This window comes from Ahaetulla prasina, chromosome 2, assembly GCF_028640845.1.
Source record: "Ahaetulla prasina isolate Xishuangbanna chromosome 2, ASM2864084v1, whole genome shotgun sequence".
Lineage (NCBI taxonomy): Eukaryota > Metazoa > Chordata > Lepidosauria > Squamata > Colubridae > Ahaetulla > Ahaetulla prasina.
Window position 1 is genome coordinate 36,074,642 of NC_080540.1, and position 19,277 is coordinate 36,093,918.

Genomic DNA, 19,277 nt, shown 5'->3' on the forward strand with positions numbered 1-19,277 from the left:
TAAATTTAGTTGCTTTTATCTAAAAATATAAATAAAATAAAATAATAAAATAAAATATTTGTGCGACTTTCTGAGATTTGGTGTATTTCTGTAGTGTTTCACTCTAACTACACAAACATACAAAATCTCATAATGTGGCATTTTGTGTGTGTGAGTGAGTCAGTTGTGTTGTGTGTGTGCAAAGTGTGAAAGCTGGTTTCTGAGCTTTTTGTGGGTGTGTGAGGTTCCTGCTTGTTGCAGGGGCCATTTTGGGTGAAGCGCAGCTGCTTTTACATTGTGTGTGACACAACATTGAGTGTTGTGTGTGTGTAAAGTGTGAAAGTTGGCTTTTGATACCTCTTATTGTTTAGTGTACTTTGTTTATTATTTTTATTATTTATTGTTATTGGCCATGCCCACCTGGTCACCTGACCACCAAGCCATGCTCACCAATTAAGCCACGCCCACAGAACTGATAGGGAAAATTTTTAGATTTCACCCCTGGTTCAATTCTAAGAAGAAGGTCTGACCCCCATGGTATAATATCTATCAATTCCACCATTCATGTCTGATGTTACCCAAGAATGATGAAACTGGTCACATAAAGTTTCTGAGTGATCAATGAAAACAAAAGCTTTAGCCATTTACTTGAAGATGTGGGAACTTCAATTCCCAAAATTTACCTCAAGAAGTCAACACAGCTTCAAGCTGCCAAGGTTGAGAAACTAAAGAATAAGCCAGAAGAGCTGTGGGATCTGACCTGATCTCTGATGTATGCCTAAAGGAGCTCTTGCATGTAAGTTTGCATCGGATTCCCCCTTGTATGAAAGTATCTCTCATATTGTCTCTTGCATATGGAGTGGTGCAGTGGCCTAGAGATGGAGTTCTTGCCTCACAATCAGGAGGCTGTGAGTTTGATCCTAGATAGAGGCAGATATTTCTCTCTCTGGGCACAATGAGAATATATCTGCTGAATGAAGCTTCGCATTGGCGACAGGAAAGGCATCTGGCCAGTAAGCACTCAGCTCCATTCAGTTGCCCAGACTCCACCCCGCAAGAGATTATGGGATCATGAAAAGAAGATGATTGGCTCTTGAATATGAAAGCTCTTCTAATGCCCACCAGGTACATGGAGAAGATGGAGAGGAGAAGCTTTTGCTTTTTAAGGCACAGAAGAATTCAGCTTAGTTTCACATTGTTCCAGGGGAGAGTTTGAATATTTAAGTCACTGCAGAAAGAAGACAGTTCTTGATATTGAATCTGCCCTTAAGCCAGCAGATTTGACCTGAGTATTACAAGATGATGAGCACGAGGATCGAAGTAGTCAAATCCTGCCTAGAAAGAAAACAAGCAAGAAGAGCAAAGGACCACAGCATGTGAGGCTGAAATCCTGGCCATCACACAAAGCTGCACTGAATACGATGCTGCACCAGGGAACTGCAGAGTTTCTTTACCTCATTTAGTCTTTTATTCCAACTGTGCAATAAAAGCCTTTTTTTGGTACAATAATATTCATGAAGAGCTATAAAACACCAAAGGATCCTATAAAGACAATGTCAGAACTGCCACCTTGCACTTGTCTTAGTATTTTGCTTTAGTGCCAGTCTGCCGTGAGCTAAGGGGGGAGGAAAATTGAATGGGAGATAGGAGGAAGACTCTGCTGCTGCCTGTGCTGGCCGCAGACACAAATCTACAAAGGACAACTGTCTGCAAAGGAAGGTAGCCACATACGTAGGCTGACCATTCCAACAACATCTAGTTTGAATATGATTGGACAATCGAGGACAATGGCAGGGAGGATCCTGGAAGGGGGGAATTATGCTTGGGAATTTGGTGCGCGAACCTTAGATCTGGCTTTGCCTTATTGTACTTCACTTGACCTTTAGTAAAGTATACCTTTCTCATAAAATGGACTCATGGATCATTCTTGTCTAAGGTTCAAGTCGAGACAGGTGTGACATTAAACCAGATCTAAGGCCTGACCAACTCTTCCACCAAGTAATCAGTTTGGCTCTTTGATTAGCATTATCTGTCCTCTTTCCCATAATCAGCTGCTTGAGAAACAGTATTTAAAAAGGTTATTCTTGGGGAATTATGTGTGCTGCACCCCACTTTTGCTGCAGGCATAACTCCTTTCATTGTCTCCCATCTTGAACGATAGACCTTGAGAGAAAAAATATGACTGGTCCTGCTCAAGACAGACTACAAGTAGTCCTTGACTTAGAACCATGATTGAGCCCAAAATTTCTCTAGCTGATCCGAGATAGTTGTTAAATATTTTTTGTCCCATTTTACATCCTTTCTTGCCACAGTTGTTAAGTGAATCGCTGCCCTTGTTAAGCTAGTGAATCTGGCTTCCCCATTGCTTGTCCAAAGGTCACAAAAGGAGATCACATAACCCCGAGACACTCCAGATATCATAAATATGACCCAATTGCAAAGCATCTGAATTTTGATCACATGGCCATAGGAATGCTAAGTGTGAAAAATGGTCATAAGTCACTTTTTTCAGTGCTGTTGTAACTTTGAATGGTCCTAAATGAATGGTTGTAGGTCAAGGACTACCTGCATTTTAAAAAAGGGCTTTTGAGCATCTATGTCTGAGGCCAATCTCTTAGCTCAAGAGTTTAAGAATCTTTAACTGAAATCAATCCCTCCAGTAATTCTACTCACCTCTCACTCAATAGCACTTTGCTCGGTTATGTCTCATTTTACATCCTGTCTAGTTTTCAACACGAGGCATAAAATCCTCTTTCTACTAATCAGTCTTTAACTTATGGAAATGTGCCCAGGGCCAGAAAATTAAATGTTTCCTCTAAGCAAAATTTTGTTGTAATGAATGGGCAGTACATAGCCCAAATGTCTCTGCTGGGGCACTTTGAGAAATAGTTAAGTTGTGACAGGAAGGCTGCAGAACAGATTCCTCATTAAAAGGTTATTTAGAAAATGTGGATCAGTGCAAGCCTGCAACACTTTTAATGATTGATATAAATTCATGATCTCCTGCATAATGTGCAAGACAAGAAAATTTAAGCTCATGGGAGAAAATATTTATTTATTCTTAGATACAAAGTTTCTTACTTCTTCTTATAAGTAAGTTCCAGATCCTGGTTGATTGGGCATTTAATGCCAGCGACATATACAGAAACACTCTCTTTTTTTTTGCTACTGTCAGTGTTCTTCTGGCCTTTTGCCAGCCAGACATAATGTGTCTACTTATTGAATCATATAATTTGCATATTTTACAACCTGTTGGGGTCTTCTTGTCCAAGTAATACCAAGCTTGACTATGTGAACTCTTATTGTCAAGAAGTAATCTAATTTAAAGGTCTTTCTTTTGGTACATTACTTGGACGGCACCTTATTACTGCTAAAAAGAATACATTGATTGCAGCTGCCAAAAAAAGCCAAAAGAGTCCTAGGCTGCATTAACAGAGGGATAGAATCAAGATCACGTAAAGTAGTTCTAGTACCACTTTAGTAAGCCTTAGTAAGACCACATTTGGAATATGGCATCCAGTTTTGGTTATCACAATATTTAAAAAAATGCAGAAACTCTAGAAGGAGCACAGGGAAGAGCAACAAAGATGATTAGGGGACTGGAGGCTAAAATATATGAAGAACAGTTGCAGAAATTGGGCATATCTGATTTAATGAAAAGGAAGACTAGGGGCGACCTGATAGCAGTGTTCCAATATTTGAGGGGCTGCCACAAAGAAGAGGGCTTCAACCTATTCTCCAAAGCACCTGAAGACAGGACAAGAAAAAACAGATGGAAAATAATCAAGGAAAGAACCAACCTAGAACGAAGGAGAAATTTCCTATCAAGGAATTTTTTGTCAGGAACAACTAGTCAGTGGAATGACTTGCCTCCAGAAGTTCCAACACTGGAGGTTTTTAAAAAGAGATTGGGCAACTATTTGTCCAGAAAGGTATAGGGTCTTCTGCTTGTGCAAGGGGTTGGGCTAGAAGACCTCCAAGGTCCCTTCCAACTCTGTTATTCTTGAAAGACTTATTATAAATGTGTGCAATAATTTACACCACCACATCAACATTCCTCATCAAGTTGTCCTTATTGAGGGGCAAAACGAGGCATGCTGCTTGACATTCCTTGAGGGATGCAGAGATCAAAAGCAGTTGTCATTCTTTCTTCTGCATTGGTCAGATTGCACCCAGAATAATGCATCCAGTTCTGGGCACTGTTTTTTATGAAAGGCATTGGAAAGCTGGAATATACTCAGAAGAGAGCATATTTTTTTCCAGTGATTTATTAATATTATTTTTAAATCATGGCAAAATGTAAACTTAAACACATAAAATTGTGGCAGAAGATAGTAATTTTAATTCACTTTATTATTTGGTTAAAGTTCTATTCCAGATTTCTTTCTTGGACTCATAATAGCATACAGTATGTAGCATTTCTACCTCAAATTTCAGCATCACCACAGTTTTCCGTGGCTGTGAAATTGTGACCATGAATTCCCAGGGACGTGGACTTGAATAGTGGACTGTCATACTCTTATCAAATCCTTAAGTATCACTCCAGACAGGTAGTCTTAACTGATGACCATTCAGTTAGTGACCATTTGAAGTTAAGATGGACTCCCCCAAAGATATTTACAATAAGGTTCTGAAGTTCCAGGGGCCAGGCCTCCTGTGTCATGTGACTGCATTTTGGTTGCTCAGCAACCGTCTTGCACTTAAGGCCATCCTTGTGATCATCATATGACCACAATTTATGCTATTTTTGCTGCGAACCGGCATCTACTCCCAGTTTTTTGGCAAAAAACCAGTTCATAATGAACAATGAGTTTGCTTAACAACATTTGTTTTACAACTGCTAGAAAAAAGGTCATAAAATCATTTTGGTCAATCATGGGATGATTCGCTTTATGACTGTCACAAGTTACAACCTTAATTGTCAGGCTCAATTACAGTTGTAAATCATGGACACCTTGTGTTGTGTTCAAAATGTTCAAAAAGGCGTCAAATACAAGCGAATGTGTGAAATAAAAATAAATGTATGGGCTGTGCTCAGTTAATTTTTACATCTATTTTGATCTCTTCTGAGGTACCTATTGTGACAATGTTTTTGAAACACACAATGCAGGGTCAAAAGAAAAGAAGGGAAAGGCTGTTTCTCCAAATGCTGTTGCTAAATAATGTATTATGATTTTATTCATAATACAAAGATTCACTTGGATATCTTGGGAGTGTTTTGCTAAAATAAATGTTTCCCCAACAAACAGTCTATTCAAAGATCCCCTCCCCCACAAAAGACCCCATGGCAAAATAGGATACATAAACATTGAAGTTGTTATCCCCTCTCCTTCAGAGAGTGATGGCTTAGTTTGGTTGGACACTGTATATCTGTGCTACTTGAAAATGAACAGAACTGGTAATTGATACAACCACATGGGCTGTCATGTACAGTAAAGGATCTGTGTGTCAAGACAATACAGTATCAGTTAAGATACATAGGAACAACTGAAGGACCTGAATGCCTGGCAACTTCTACATCTGAAACGTCAGCTATTTTGATGTTCACAATTAACAGTACACAATCTAATCTCCTAGATTAATACCTCACCATGCTTGATGTAATCAGGCTCACCTATTTTTTCCTATTTCTTCTTCTTATTTTCTTCCTTGTCCCTCCTTAGTTCAACTAGATCCAGGGGTTCTATTCAGCAGGTTCTGACAGGTTCTGGAGAACCGGTAGCGGAAATTTTGAGTAGTTTGGAGAACTGGCAAATTCTGGCTGGCCCCAGAGTGGGGTGGGAATGGAGATTTTGCAATATCCTTTCCCCAAGAGTGGGGTGGGAATGGAGATTTTGCAGTATCCTTTCCCTGCCATGCCCACCAAGCCACGCCCACCAGCCACACCACACCCACCAAGCCATGCACATAGAACCGGTAGTAAAAAAAAATTGAATTCCACCACTGACTAGATTCAAGAACTACTATAAGCTCCCTCCCTACCTGCCATCTTCCCAGGCTTTCTTTAGTCCTTGTGTGGGGGATAGCTCTATGTTTTCTACTGTAACTCTCATAATTCTCAACAAGCACCATTTAAAGCTGGTGTCAGACTGGCCACAGCCTGCTCTGTAGGAAACAATGACCCTTAATACCATAGATGTTAGTGAAAATATACTTTTACCAGAGATGCTGAGTGCAGCATGAGTGAGGCAAGTTCTGAAGAAAAACCGTATGAAAATCCTATAATGAAAGCAATCCCAAATGTCCAAAACTCTCCTCCCAATGAGAGTAGTCCAATCAGGTCCTGTTCTGATGTTTTGGGAACCATGTGCCTCAGGTGCAATGGTAAATCCTTTCCTAGGGCCGGCGTCCTTGAAGGCAGGAAGATGGCTCGATTTGGCACCTCTGGTTCCTGTTAGTGTGCATGCTTTCCAATTTTCCCAGAACCTTCAGCACTCTTCCCTTCCCAAATGCCCTCTTCCCCCTAGTTATGGTAGTTGCTAGCGAGCTTCAAAGAAAGCGAAGATAGGCAGCTGACAGCTGGAAAGCCGGCAGCCCAGGTTCAAGACCCAAGTGTCACATGACAGGGTTAGCTCCTGTCCTTGCCCCAGCTCCTGCCAACCTAGCAGTTTGAAAGCATGCAAATTTGAGTAGATAAATAGGTACCACTTCAGTGGGAAGATAATAGTGCTCCATGACATCATGCTGGTCAAATGACCATGAAAATGTCTTTGAATAGCGCTGGTTCCTTGAAACAGAAATAAGCACTGCCTCCTATAGTTGTCAATGACTAGTGAGGCAAAATTCACAGGACTTCACTTTACCTTTACCTTACCACTTAAAGCAAGATCTGAGACCTCTAAGTCCAAACTACAGGAGAAAACAGTTTCAGAAATGGTCACATCTATGCCATACCCAAATATGGTTTCCATTCCATTCCAATGGTTTCCTTCTCTCACACAAACCAGCCAAGAAAGAAGCAACTGAATCAAACAATCTGTCGTGTCCCACTCCTCCTCTGACGGCCGGGTCGGGGAAGTCCATATCAAGCGTGGCTGCAAAGCCTCTGCAGCTTTGCCAAAGTTCTGTCAGAGTTCTCAGGGCAGGCAGGAGACCAGGATGTGACTTCAGCAATCCAAATTAGATTTTGCCTGACTCAAAGAATGCCAGAAAGCAGATCCTTTATATAGGCCATGGGGTGTGGCTCCATGACTCAGCACTTATCCAGGCCTGCCCCTCCCTTCCTTTTGCTGACGTCGCCTCTCCATTCTCCAGAAGCATGGATCTATCCATTGCATTGTTTCATCCCCAGCTGCCGGTAATCCCAGCTCGTGGCTGGCTTCAGGCGCACATGCTATCGGGGGGAGGTTTGTTTGCTCGGTTTGTCAGGGCATGGTGCCAGGGCTGGGGGCTGGAGGCATGCCAGGACATTCTTCTGTACTATCAGCGTCCGGCAGGAGATAAGAGGGGCCCGGCTGTGGCGGAGGGAGCGAGCGAGGCACAACACTTAATTTTTATCCCTGGACCAGAACCAGTGGTGGGTTGCTACCAGTTTACATCAGAGAACTGGTAGCGGCAGCAGCAGGAGGCTCTGCCCACCTGCCTGGACGCTTCTGTGCATGTGCAGAAACACTACACATGCACAAGCAAACCGGTAGCAACGGGATTTGGAATGGGCCCCTGACCAGAATCCTGTGAGATGACTGAGAGAATTCTGGATCTTCTCAAGTCTAAGTCAATGCCTAATCCACTGTACAGATAGTCCTTGACTTACAACCAGTCACTTAGCGACTGTTTGAAGTTTGACCCTCCCTCACCAAAAGGCCAACCAAAAATTGGTTTGGTCACATGGCTGACTCACTTTGCCACTGTTACAATTTATGGCTGTAATGATCAAACTCTATTACAGTTGTATGTCGAGGACTACTGGTACTTTGCTGGCTGTGTTATTGAAATATGATTTTCAAACTTATTTGCCTTTAAATGTCTAGTCCCTTAAATGTCTCCGCATTTATTTATTTATACATACACACAATTTATAGGCCATCCAATTTTCAATAATTTAAGGAAGCTTACAACTTTAATCCTTTTCAAAATTATAGAAGATGAAAAAGAAATTGTGAGCAACTACAAAAAACCAGCATATAACCTAAAAAATATCTATCCCTCAGGGGCTCAACCTTCGCTCTGCCCCAGAACCTGGGAGAACAGCCAGATCTTTATAACATCTGGAACATCATCAGGGTGGATGCCATTTGAATCTCTGAAGGATCTCATTCCAGAATGTGTACTTCTCTGGCAGAAAGTGTCAACAAACAAATATGCAGACAGCTTTTGATAAACACTGCCACTGCTGAGCCATTAAAAAGAAAAAAAAGGGGGGGGGACTCAAACCCAGCCAGCAGCCCTCCCTTACACCCCGTTTCTTACCTTGGCAATCTGGTCTGCCATTTGGAGACGACCGTCAAGCTCTCGTCTAATTTGGGCTGCTTGCTCGTCAGGATTGTCCAGCTGCACAAAAGGAGAACAAAATCATTAGCAGTGATTCAGCAACAGTAAAGGAACAAAAATGTCGCCAACGAAGAATCAATATTTTAACCTCCTCTGCTTTTATCGTATTTAAGTGGTCACTTAATGACCACTGCAAAAAAGGTTGTAAAAATGGGATGATCCGCTTAATAGGTGACACAAGTTATGACTCAATTATAGTTGTAAGTTGAGGAAGATCTGTATTATTTTGGTATAACTTTAAAATAGCACCTATACGTTCTTTTTTTAAATACTTAACATCTGAAAAGGGACATTTAATGGTGTCTACTATTCTAAAACTCTTCTTTCCCAAACTCCAATCTATGACACCTCCTTGGTTTTGCTCATAGGAGAGTGTTACACCTATGACTATATATAGTCATAGAAATGGTGGTAGACTTTAGGAGAAACCCTTCCATACTTCCACCTCTCACAATACTAGACAACACAGTATCAACAGTAGAAACCTTCAAATTTCTAGGTTCTATCATATCACAAGATCTAAAATGGACAGCTAACATCAAAAACATCATTAAAAAAGGACAACAAAGAATGTTCTTTCTGCGCCAACTCAGTAAGCTCAAACTGCCCAAGGAGCTGCTGATCCAGTTCTACAGAGGAATTATTGAGTCTGTCATTTGCACCTCTATAACTGTCTGGTTCGGTTCTGCAACCCAACAAGAAAAACACAGACTTCAGAGGATAATTAGAACTGCAGAAAAAACAATGGCTACCAACCTGCCTTCCATTGAGGACCTGTATACTGCACGAATCAAGAAGAGGGCCGTGAAAATATTTACAGACCCCTCGAATCTTGGACATAAACTGTTTCAGCTACTACCCTCAAAACGACGCTATAGAGCACTGCACACCAGAACAACTAGGCACAAGAACAGTTTTTTCCCGAAGGCCATCACTCTGCTAAACAAATAATTCCATCAACACTGTCAAACTATTTACTGAATCTGCACTACTATTAATCTTCTCGTACCCATCACCAATCTCTTTCCACTTATGACTGTATGACTGTAACTTTGTTGCTGGCAATCCTTATGATTTATATTGATATATTGACCATCAATTGTGTTGTAAATGTTGTACCTTGTATGAACGTATCTTTTCTTTTATGTACACTGAGAGCATATGCACCAAGACAAATTCCTTGTGTGTCCAATCACACTTGGCCAATAAAAATTATATTCTATTCTATCGAACTCTTGACAAGCATCTACATGGAGGCCTAACATCTGCTCAATCTAAACTACATATAAACCATGCTAAATCATGTCCAGGAATTATAACCATTCTAGTTAACATGGATGCACCACTACCAGAAAAAAACACATCTGTAATAGAATAGAGTAGAATAGAATAGAATAGAATAGAATAGAATAGAATTTTATTGGCCAAGTGTGATTGGACACACAAGGAATTTGTCTTGGTGCATATGCTCTCAGTGTACATAAAAGAAAAGATACGTTCATCAAGGTACAACATTTACAACACAATTGATGGTCAATATATCAATATAAATCATAAGGATTGCCAGCAACAAGTTATAGTCATACAGTCATAAGTGGAAAGAGATTGGTGATGGGAACTATGAAACGATTAATAGTAGTGCAGATTCAGTAAATAGTCTGACAGTGTTGAGGGAATTATTTGTTTAGCAGAGTGATGGCCTTCGGGAAAAAACTGTTCTTGTGTCTAGTTGTTCTGGTGTGCAGTGCTCTATAGCTGCTTTGGAGGGTAGGAGTTGAAACAGTTTATGTCCAGGATGCGAGGGATCTGCAAATATTTTCACGGCCCTCTTCTTGATTCGTGCAGTATACAGGTCCTCAATGGAAGGCAGGTTGGTAGCAATTATTTTTTCTGCAGTTCTAATTATCCTCTGAAGTCTGTGTTTTCTTGTTGGGTTGCAGAACCGAACCAGACAGTTATAGAGGTGCAAATGACAGACTCAATAATTCCTCTGTAGAATTGGATCAGCAGCTCCTTGGGCAGTTTGAGCTTACTGAGTTGGCAGAAAGAACATTCTTTGTTGTCCTTTTTTAATGATGTTTTTGATGTTAGCTGTCCATTTGAGATCTTGCGATATGATAGAACCCAGAAATTTGAAGGTTTCTACTGTTGATACTGTGTTGTCAAGTATTGTGAGAGGTGGAAGTATGGAAGGGTTTCTCCTAAAGTCTACCACCATTTCTACGGTTTTGAGTGTGTTCAGTTCCAGATTGTTTTGGTTGCACCACAAGGCTAGTCGTTCGACCTCTTGTCTATATGCGGATTCATCATTGTCTCGAATGAGACCAATCACTGTTGTGTCATCTGCGAACTTCAGTAGCTTAACAGATGGATCATTGGAGATGCAGTCATTGGTATACAGAGAGAAGAGAAGTGGGGAGAGCACACAGCCTTGGGGGGCCCCTGTGCTAATTGTACAGGTATTTGATGTGATCTTGCTTAGCTTCACCTGCTGCTTCCTGTTTGTTAGGAAGCTTGTGATCCACTTACAAGTCTGTTCCGGTACCTGTAGCTGGTTTAGCTTAGTTAGAAGAATGTCTGGAATGATGGTATTGAATATTGAATGGAATCACATTAATCATATTAATCAGACTCTATTGAAAGATATAAATCAGGTTACCTCCTAACTGACACCTTGCCAAGATTTTGTTCCTCTAAAACACATGAGGGCAAGCTATTGAAGTCTTTTTATCTGTCAGAAATGAAGGCCATTGTCATTTAGGCCTTTATTTTTCTTCGCCAGGCAAAAAAAAAACACAAAAAACCAGTTGAGTTTGCAAAGTTCACAAAGACCTTTACTCAATAAGAATAGATGTACTGCGACATCTGGATTTTTTTGGGATCTGTGTACATCTTGCTCTTACAAAAAACAAACAAACAAACAAACCATAACTGAAAATACTCTTAGGACAAGTCTGAATTTTTTTGGCTTGCAAATGCAAAATTAAAGGCACAGCTCCATGCTTCACTTTCGAAATCGAGATGACCAGTAGATAGGCGCATATGAGAGTGCATAAGTGGTTTATTCTTTATGAACTGGCTTATCTCCAACTTGGTTTATTAGCGGGGCAGGGGGGATAGATAGAGATAGAGATAGAGTCTGACTGCTTACAGGCCTTTTCTTTTCCTAGCAAAAGGCTTCACTCCCCAGCTATTTCCTCCCTTTGCTCTTTCTATACTTTTTCTTGCCATCTGATTAATTCCTCTCCCTTCTCTTCATAAGTTCAATTATATGACACTAGCTGGTTATCCGTGCTTCGCTACTTATGACCATTTTTCACACTTATGACCATTGTAGCATCCCTATGGTCTTGACAGACTCTCATTGTCATCATCACTAACAAAGTATATCTGGAAAAATGAAGGCTGTTGCTGAAGCCCCGCCATGATGCTCCCTATCCTGTGGTAGACCTGCCCCTGCCCTTTGAATGTTGACATAAAATTTCCTTCCTTCACCTCTCTGGCTCCAAAAGACATCATTTGGAAGCATCCGCTGTACTTCTGCACAGCAGAAAGACAGTTTTTTCCCTTTAACTGGTGTTAACAGTAGAAGGAACAGATTCACCTGAACTGAGGAGGGCAGTTTAAGAAGTGACTTGGGGCTGAGACACTATGCAGGAGGAATTCAGTTCAAAATCCATTGGCTCAGTGGTGGTCGGTGGTTGAAACTCATAAGGGAATATCTCTCCTGCCGCCTTGAGTCCGGAAGCAGTTCCATAGGTGGAAGGTGTAGACATTTTTGGTGAGATAGCAATGTTTAGTACCAAAAGGAGCCCCAGACCTTCCCTGAGTGAAGGAGTGGGACGTCTGCCAGTTTGACCTGAGGCAACGGAAGGTAAGCCAAGTGGCAGTTGGAACTTTTCAGGTGGGGAGTGGGAATAGAACATCTAACTCTTTAGCATCAGAGCATGTGAATATACTGTATATTATTATTATTATTATTTATTATATTTGTATACCGCCCATCTCCCGAAGGACTCAGGGCGGTTCACAGCCAATAAAACAACAGAAAACATATAATACATATAAAACAGCAAAAAGAATAGACAATTAAATTCAGTTGATGCCTTAAAACTTTTAAATACAAATTTAAAACTCATTTAAACCCCTGCTTTAAAACCCCCAATTTAAAACTACGTTCAAGCTAGTCCTGCTCTTCGAAACAGCAACGTCTTCAGCTGTATGAATATACTGTATATGAAATACTAATGGTCTGATGTTCATTTCAAAAAACCTTTCTTAGTGAGCACTTAGAAGCCAAGAGGAACATATGTGCCAAAATTTAAGTTTGCAGGCTTTACGGTTCTGGAGATTTCGTGATGAGTGAGTGGATTTGGCTTTTATATATATAGATTATATATAGCCAAACTGACCACACAAAAATGAGATGTGAATGAATGGATGTGAATGGAGATCAGTACAGGTACTTCGTTACTTGAAACCATTCATTAGCAACCATTCAAAGTTACAAAGGCACTGAAAAAAGTGGCTTACGGCGGTTCCTCTCTCTTATGACCATTACAGCATTCCCTATAGTCACGTAATCAAAATTTGGGAATTTGGCTACTGGCATGTATGCATCATGATGGTTGCGGTTTCCCAGAGTCATGTGATCACCATTCCTGGGGGTGGGGGGAAATCATGTGATCACCGTTTGCAATCTTCTTGGCTGATTTCTGACAAGCAAAGTCAATGGAAGAAGCTGGATTCACTTAACAGCCATATGATTCACTTAAAAGCTGCAATGATCCACTTAACAACTGTGACAAAAAAGATTTGTAAATTAGGTACGACTCACTTAACAACTGCCTTGCTTAGGATGAAAATTCTGGTCCCAGTTGAAGTTATAAGCCAAGGACCACCTGCAAAGAGGCTCATATGTGCATCACACAGAAACACCAAAAGCTAGTAAGAGCCTATTACTGCATCTTTCCAATTTTTAAAAACATGTTAGCATCAGGGCTAACAGTATACCAGATGATTTTGGGGGAAAAATGTATCATTCTTTTTTTAGCACAAAATATGATTACAGTATTACAATACTTTCTACCAAAATACAGGTAGTCCTCGACTTACAACAGTTCATTTAGTGACCATTCAAAGTTACAATGGCACTGATAAAAGTGACTTATAACCATTTTTCACACTTATGACCTTGGTAGCAGTCCCATGATCATGTGATCAAAATGCAGATGTTTGACAACTAGTTCATACTTATGACCGTTGTTGTGTCCCCAGGTCATGTGATCATCTTTTGCAACCTTTCAATCAGCAAAATCAATGGGGAAGCCAGTTGACTTAACAACCGTGTTACTAATTTATCAACTGCAGTGACTCACTTAACAAAGGAGGTAAGAAAGGTCATAAAATGAGGCAAAGCTCACTTAACAACAACAATGTGGGGCTTAATTGTTGTCATAAGTCAAGGACAATTTGTAATACATGTGATTGTCCAAAATGACTTCCCATCTCTTGTTCAAACATTGAAGTTCAGGGTCTAAAATTACAGTAGTTAGCTGCTCCATTATATGGAGCCATACTCCCCCCCCCACTTCTAAAAGTTGATCTTTAAGGCTTGAGTCTAATTTCACCTGTCATATTATTTCAACAGTCTTGTACAACTAGCCGTTAGTGTTCAATAATGCAGGCTACGTTAAGTGCAAATGTATTGTCTGATTGAATGCTTGGTATTCTAATATTACATTTTTAAAGCATGTCTTTCTGAGATAGCAGAGCACTTTGTTAGCAAGTGACCTTTTGTGAACATTGTGAATAAATAAATATTAGTTGCTTTACAAGCATCCTGAGCATGTGCCAGTATGCTGCATGTACCTATTAGTTGGTGGGATGCAGACAAAGGTACAGGAATTTGCAAGAAGATCTCTCCAATAGAGATCCTCCCGTGTGTAGAATAGCATGAGTAAATGTCAGCCCTTCAAGGTAGTCCAGATATAAAACCCAACCATGGGTAATGATAGTATCCTTATTGTAAGATTACAGTAGCAGAGTCTTCCAAATCTGAAACCATTTTCTTCCTCCATTGCCTTTATCTCCAGGAGAATTAGGGAGAGCTTTTTCTGTGATGCTTTCTCCATCCCCAATCCTGCCTGTGGGCTGAGATATCCCTTATCTGACTGTTACCCTGGCTGTGACTCTTCCTTCCTGAGGTTAGTGTCGCAACCTGTTAGAGTAGGCTTGGGGCAACACTGGGCTTTGGTTGTACTTGTGGCATACTAGCCAAAACATGCTAAAACTGACTCGTAATATTCTGATGTAGAAACATAGAAAACTGACTGCAGAAAAAGGACCTAATGGTCCATCAAGTCTGCCCTTTGAGTTTTTCTTTTCTTTTTAATTAATTAATTATTTTATTAATTATTTTGGTTTTTTTTTCGTTTTTCATTTTTGTCGAATGATACTCATGTGTTCACTCCAAGCATGTTTAAACTCAGTTGCTGACGATTGACTCCTTACCTCTGCTGAAAGTTGGTTCCAAGCTTCGACTACTCTTTCTGTGAAGTAATACTAACTTGTCACTAACAAGTAACACCCCCATCGAAAGAAAACTCTGAGGCTTGAAGTTCCTTAAAGTTCCATTTTATTAGAGATGTCATATTGGCACATCTGGGAATACCCGAATCTGAAAGCTTCCAGGTTTTCCCCTCCCAAAGGAAAGTCCAAGTCCCTTCCCCTGCACCCACATGTCCATCACATGGTCCAATCAAAGCACCATCCCAACTGGAAATGCCTCCCAGCCACACCCTTCCAGGTGTAGGGCAAGATGTCCTTGACTCTCTGAGAAAGGAAAGTTATTATGACTATATAGCACCCCTGTTCCACACAAACCCCCTCCCAGTTTCCCACAGCAGTAAATGTGGCAGGCCTGAAGGCCCAATGCAAAAGATGGCTTCCAGGCCTGACACTAACATTACTTTTGAACTTCGTTCCTTTGCCTTTAAAAAAGAATGCTAGAGGTGCCACAGTGCTACCTAGAAAGCATTTATCCTGTTAAAAGAAAGATTATGTGGAAATTTTGATGGACTGCATCCTATGCTCTGGACTATTCAGCTTTTTAAAAATGACTTGGCTAAGTCAGTTGAGGGAACACTTCAAATGTTTCTGCATGTCACAAAGCTGGGAGGAGAGGTTAATACTTTAAATAAAAGGGAGGAGGTTTGAAAAGATCTAGATAGGCTTGAGCAGTGGGTGGAAGTGAATAGGATGGGATTTGATGGGGAGAAATGCAAGGATTGGAAAAAAAATGTAAGACACAAGAACAGGATGGGGGAGGCCTAGCTTGGCAGCAGAATCCACGGAAGGGATCTGGGTGTCCTTGTGAACTATGAGCTAAGCAGTGTGATGCAGCTGCTAAGAATGCAAAAGCTATCTTGGGATGCATTAACCATAGCACAGAGTCCAGATTGCAGGAAGTCATCGTTCCACTCGATTCTGCTCATTTGGAATATTGTGTACAAGAAGTTTTTTTTAAAAAAAGACAATGATAAACTGAAGCAGGTGCAGAAGAGAATTACCAAGGTAGTGAACTGTCTAGGTACCCTATTGAAGAACAACTGAAGGATTGTATATTTTTAGCCTACCTACTTAAAAAAAAATGACTGAGAGGAGATGTAGCAATCTCCAAATATCTGAAGGGTTTTCATAGAGAAGAATCATCTATTGTAATGTCCTTCCTGTCAAAGACTACTTCAGCTTTAATTGCAATAATACAAGGGCAACCAATAGATTTAAACTTAATGTAAACCGCTTTAATCTAGATTGCAGAAAATATGACTTCTGCAACAGAATCATCAGTGCTTGGAATACTTTACCTGACTCTGTGGTCTCTTCCCATAATCCTAAAAGCTTTAACCAAAAACTTTCTACTATTGACCTCACCCCATTCCTAAGAGGACCATATATGCATAAGCGCACAAACGTGCCTACCGTTCCTGTCCTATTGTTTTTCTTTTCTTCTTCCTATATATGTTTATATGTGTATATACTATATAATCTTTTTGTATGATGTTGTGACAAAATAAATAAATAAAATAAAGAAGTGTTCTCTGTTGGTCCAGGTTCAAGCAAGACATCACAAGAGAAATTTCCTGACAGTAGAACCTGCCTTGGATGTGGTGGGTTTATCTTTTGCTAAAGGTCTTCAGACAGAGCCTGGAGGGTCATTAGACAGGGAGGCTCTCATGGAATAGGTACTGAACAGCGGGTTGGAACAGATGACCTCTAATGACCTTTCCAGTTCTATGATTCTATGTCATGTTGGGCTGTAGAAGTCAATAGATAGAAGTCAATATCATGATGATAATCTGGACATATGGAAGATTGTGAGATGGTAAACACCATGAATGAAATGAAAGAAAGGAAAAATAGATATCTTGTGCATTTGTGAGAGTAAGAGAGAAAACACAATAGAATACATGCAATCATGCTATTTTATCTGTTTATTTATCTCCACAGATTTAATCAACACTCAGCTCCAGCTTACTGTGAGCATTTTATATAATATAATATTTACATAATCAAAGCCCAGAATAATGAAAGATATTTGCATGGAAGTGAATGCATATATTTAATTATAAATTAAAAGGGATGTCTGTCTGTCTGTCTGTCTGACTGACTGACTGTCTACCTTTGATGTCATCTAGATGTTTATGTTTGAATTTAAAAATCCATAGATGGATGATACTGTGTAGTGGCAAGTTATATTTCAGTGAATTAGGATAATGGCAGATCCACTTCCCAGTTCTGAAAAAAAAATGTTCTGAATAAATGCAATCTTGAGGAAATTTTACTAATATGTGTTGTGAATAAATGAATGGGAAAAAGATTGGAGTGCAAAAAAAACATTTGTGCTATTTGGGTACCCATTAAAGAATGACAAGAGACATAATGGAGAATTTCTTTAGGAAAATAACTGTGTTCAAATATACCGTATAGTTTAGGCATACATTTACTTATCAGTCAGGCCAGCTTCAGCGTTGACAATGTGTTTATTCCAGACCATCAGGAAGCTAGCTGCAACTGATCTGGAATGCAGTGGTACTGTATATCCAGATCCATGTTACACCACTTTGGCTGAACTGCATTGACTCCCCATTGCATCCCAGCTACAATTCAAAGGGCTGGTTATCACTTCTAAAGTCCCCTGGTATTTAAAGGATCCCAGAAATATCTGCCCAACCCACTGGGATTGGCCCATTCCACCTGTGCTGGCAGAGGAGGCATGCTGCCGACTCCAACACCCAGGGTATTCCAGCTGGTGGGATCCAGGAGAAGATTCATTGTGCCTGCCGTTTGGAACATCTTGCGCCCCCCCCCACCCCATGAGGTCTGCTCTGCCCCTCCTGACCTTCCGTAAGAGCTTAAAGACCTGGCTCTGCCAGCTCTTTTGGTGCTCCAAAGGAGGGGTTTCTTGTTGAGGGTGAGTTAATATCAGATCCCACCTCCCCTGCTCATCCTACTCCCCCCATATCCATCTTTTAGCTTTTGTATTTTCTATTTTTATACTTTCATAGTATTTTATTTTGTTTTTTGTTTTGTTTTTGTTTACATTTATACCCCGCCCTTCTCCGAAGACTCAGGGCAGCTTACAATGTATAAGGCAATAGTCTCATTCTATTTGTATATATTTTTTTACAAAGTCAACTTATTGCCCCCCCAACAATCTGGGTCCTCATTTTACCTACCTTATAAAGGGTGGAAGGCTGAGTCAACCTTGGGCCGGGCTCGAACCTGCAGTAATTGCAGGCTCTGTGTTCTAATAACAGGCTTCTCTACTGCCTGAGTTATCCCGGCCCCTTTATATTTATATAGTTTCACGTTTTAAAATATTGTAAGCTGCCTAAAACTACCCTGTGTTAAAATGGCTGCCAATAAATTGGAGGGAGGGAGGAAGGAAGGAAGGAAAAAAGAAAGAAAAGAAAGAAAGGAAGGAAAGAAAGAAGAAAGAAAGAAAAAAGAAAGAAAGAAAGAAAGAAAAAGAAAGAAAGAGAGAGAGAGATTGATTAGATGGAGAAGCCTCGGTCATTTCCTATGATTTTATGAAATCTTGGAGGTGCACCTTCTTGTTACCTGTCCCAGGCCTGTGGAAAAACCTCCCACAGGAGATTAATGAATCCACGAGGGCTAATGCTTAGGCTTCTGGAAGGCTCAGAACTCCAGAACTGGACCAGGATGGAAGTTGAGTCAGGGATCAATAGCATGGTTGGTCTGGTCCCTGGTGGAAAGATTTTGTTCTCTTTTTATCTTGTTCTTTTTATTAAAAAGAGCTGCCTAGGGCTTGTGAGCTGCCTTGAATCACGGGTGAGCAAGGCAAACAGACCAGTTCTTTAAATAAAATAAACAAATAAATGAAAATAGCAGTGCCTAGGGAGTGTTTTTGGAAAAAAGAAGAATGTATTGTATTACACTAAATTCACTTATCCTATCCCTGAAGGTTTTGTGCCGAAAGGGACATGCCTATGGTGGGAAGGCTGGAATACTAAGTCAGTGAGGTAGGAGCTTCTCATAAAGCATAGTTAAATATTACATCTGAACAGGGCAGTTATGGCTTGTTTATAATTAAAATAAATGGGTAGAGAAGGTTTCCCTCTCCCAGCCTGCTCATCATCTTGATTTTTAGCTTCTCTATTTAATCCTTCTAATTTTAATTGTATTGTAGTACTCCCCCCCCCTACTTTTTAGCATATTGTAAGCCACCCAGAGTCCCTGTATCATACATAAATAAATATAGGGTCAAGAATAAACTGAATTAT

General features: G+C 40.4%; 1 protein-coding gene across 2 annotated transcripts in view; it reads right to left on the bottom strand.

The window, feature by feature from the left end:
• The window catches only part of CADPS (calcium dependent secretion activator), a 445,851-nt gene that overhangs the window by 254,247 nt on the left and 172,327 nt on the right, over positions 1-19,277 (bottom strand). For both annotated transcript variants that reach the window (XM_058171468.1, XM_058171467.1), the window contains exon 4: positions 8,389-8,469. In XM_058171468.1, coding sequence (XP_058027451.1) covers positions 8,389-8,469 — 81 coding nt within the window. The remainder of the gene's footprint in view (positions 1-8,388; positions 8,470-19,277) is intronic.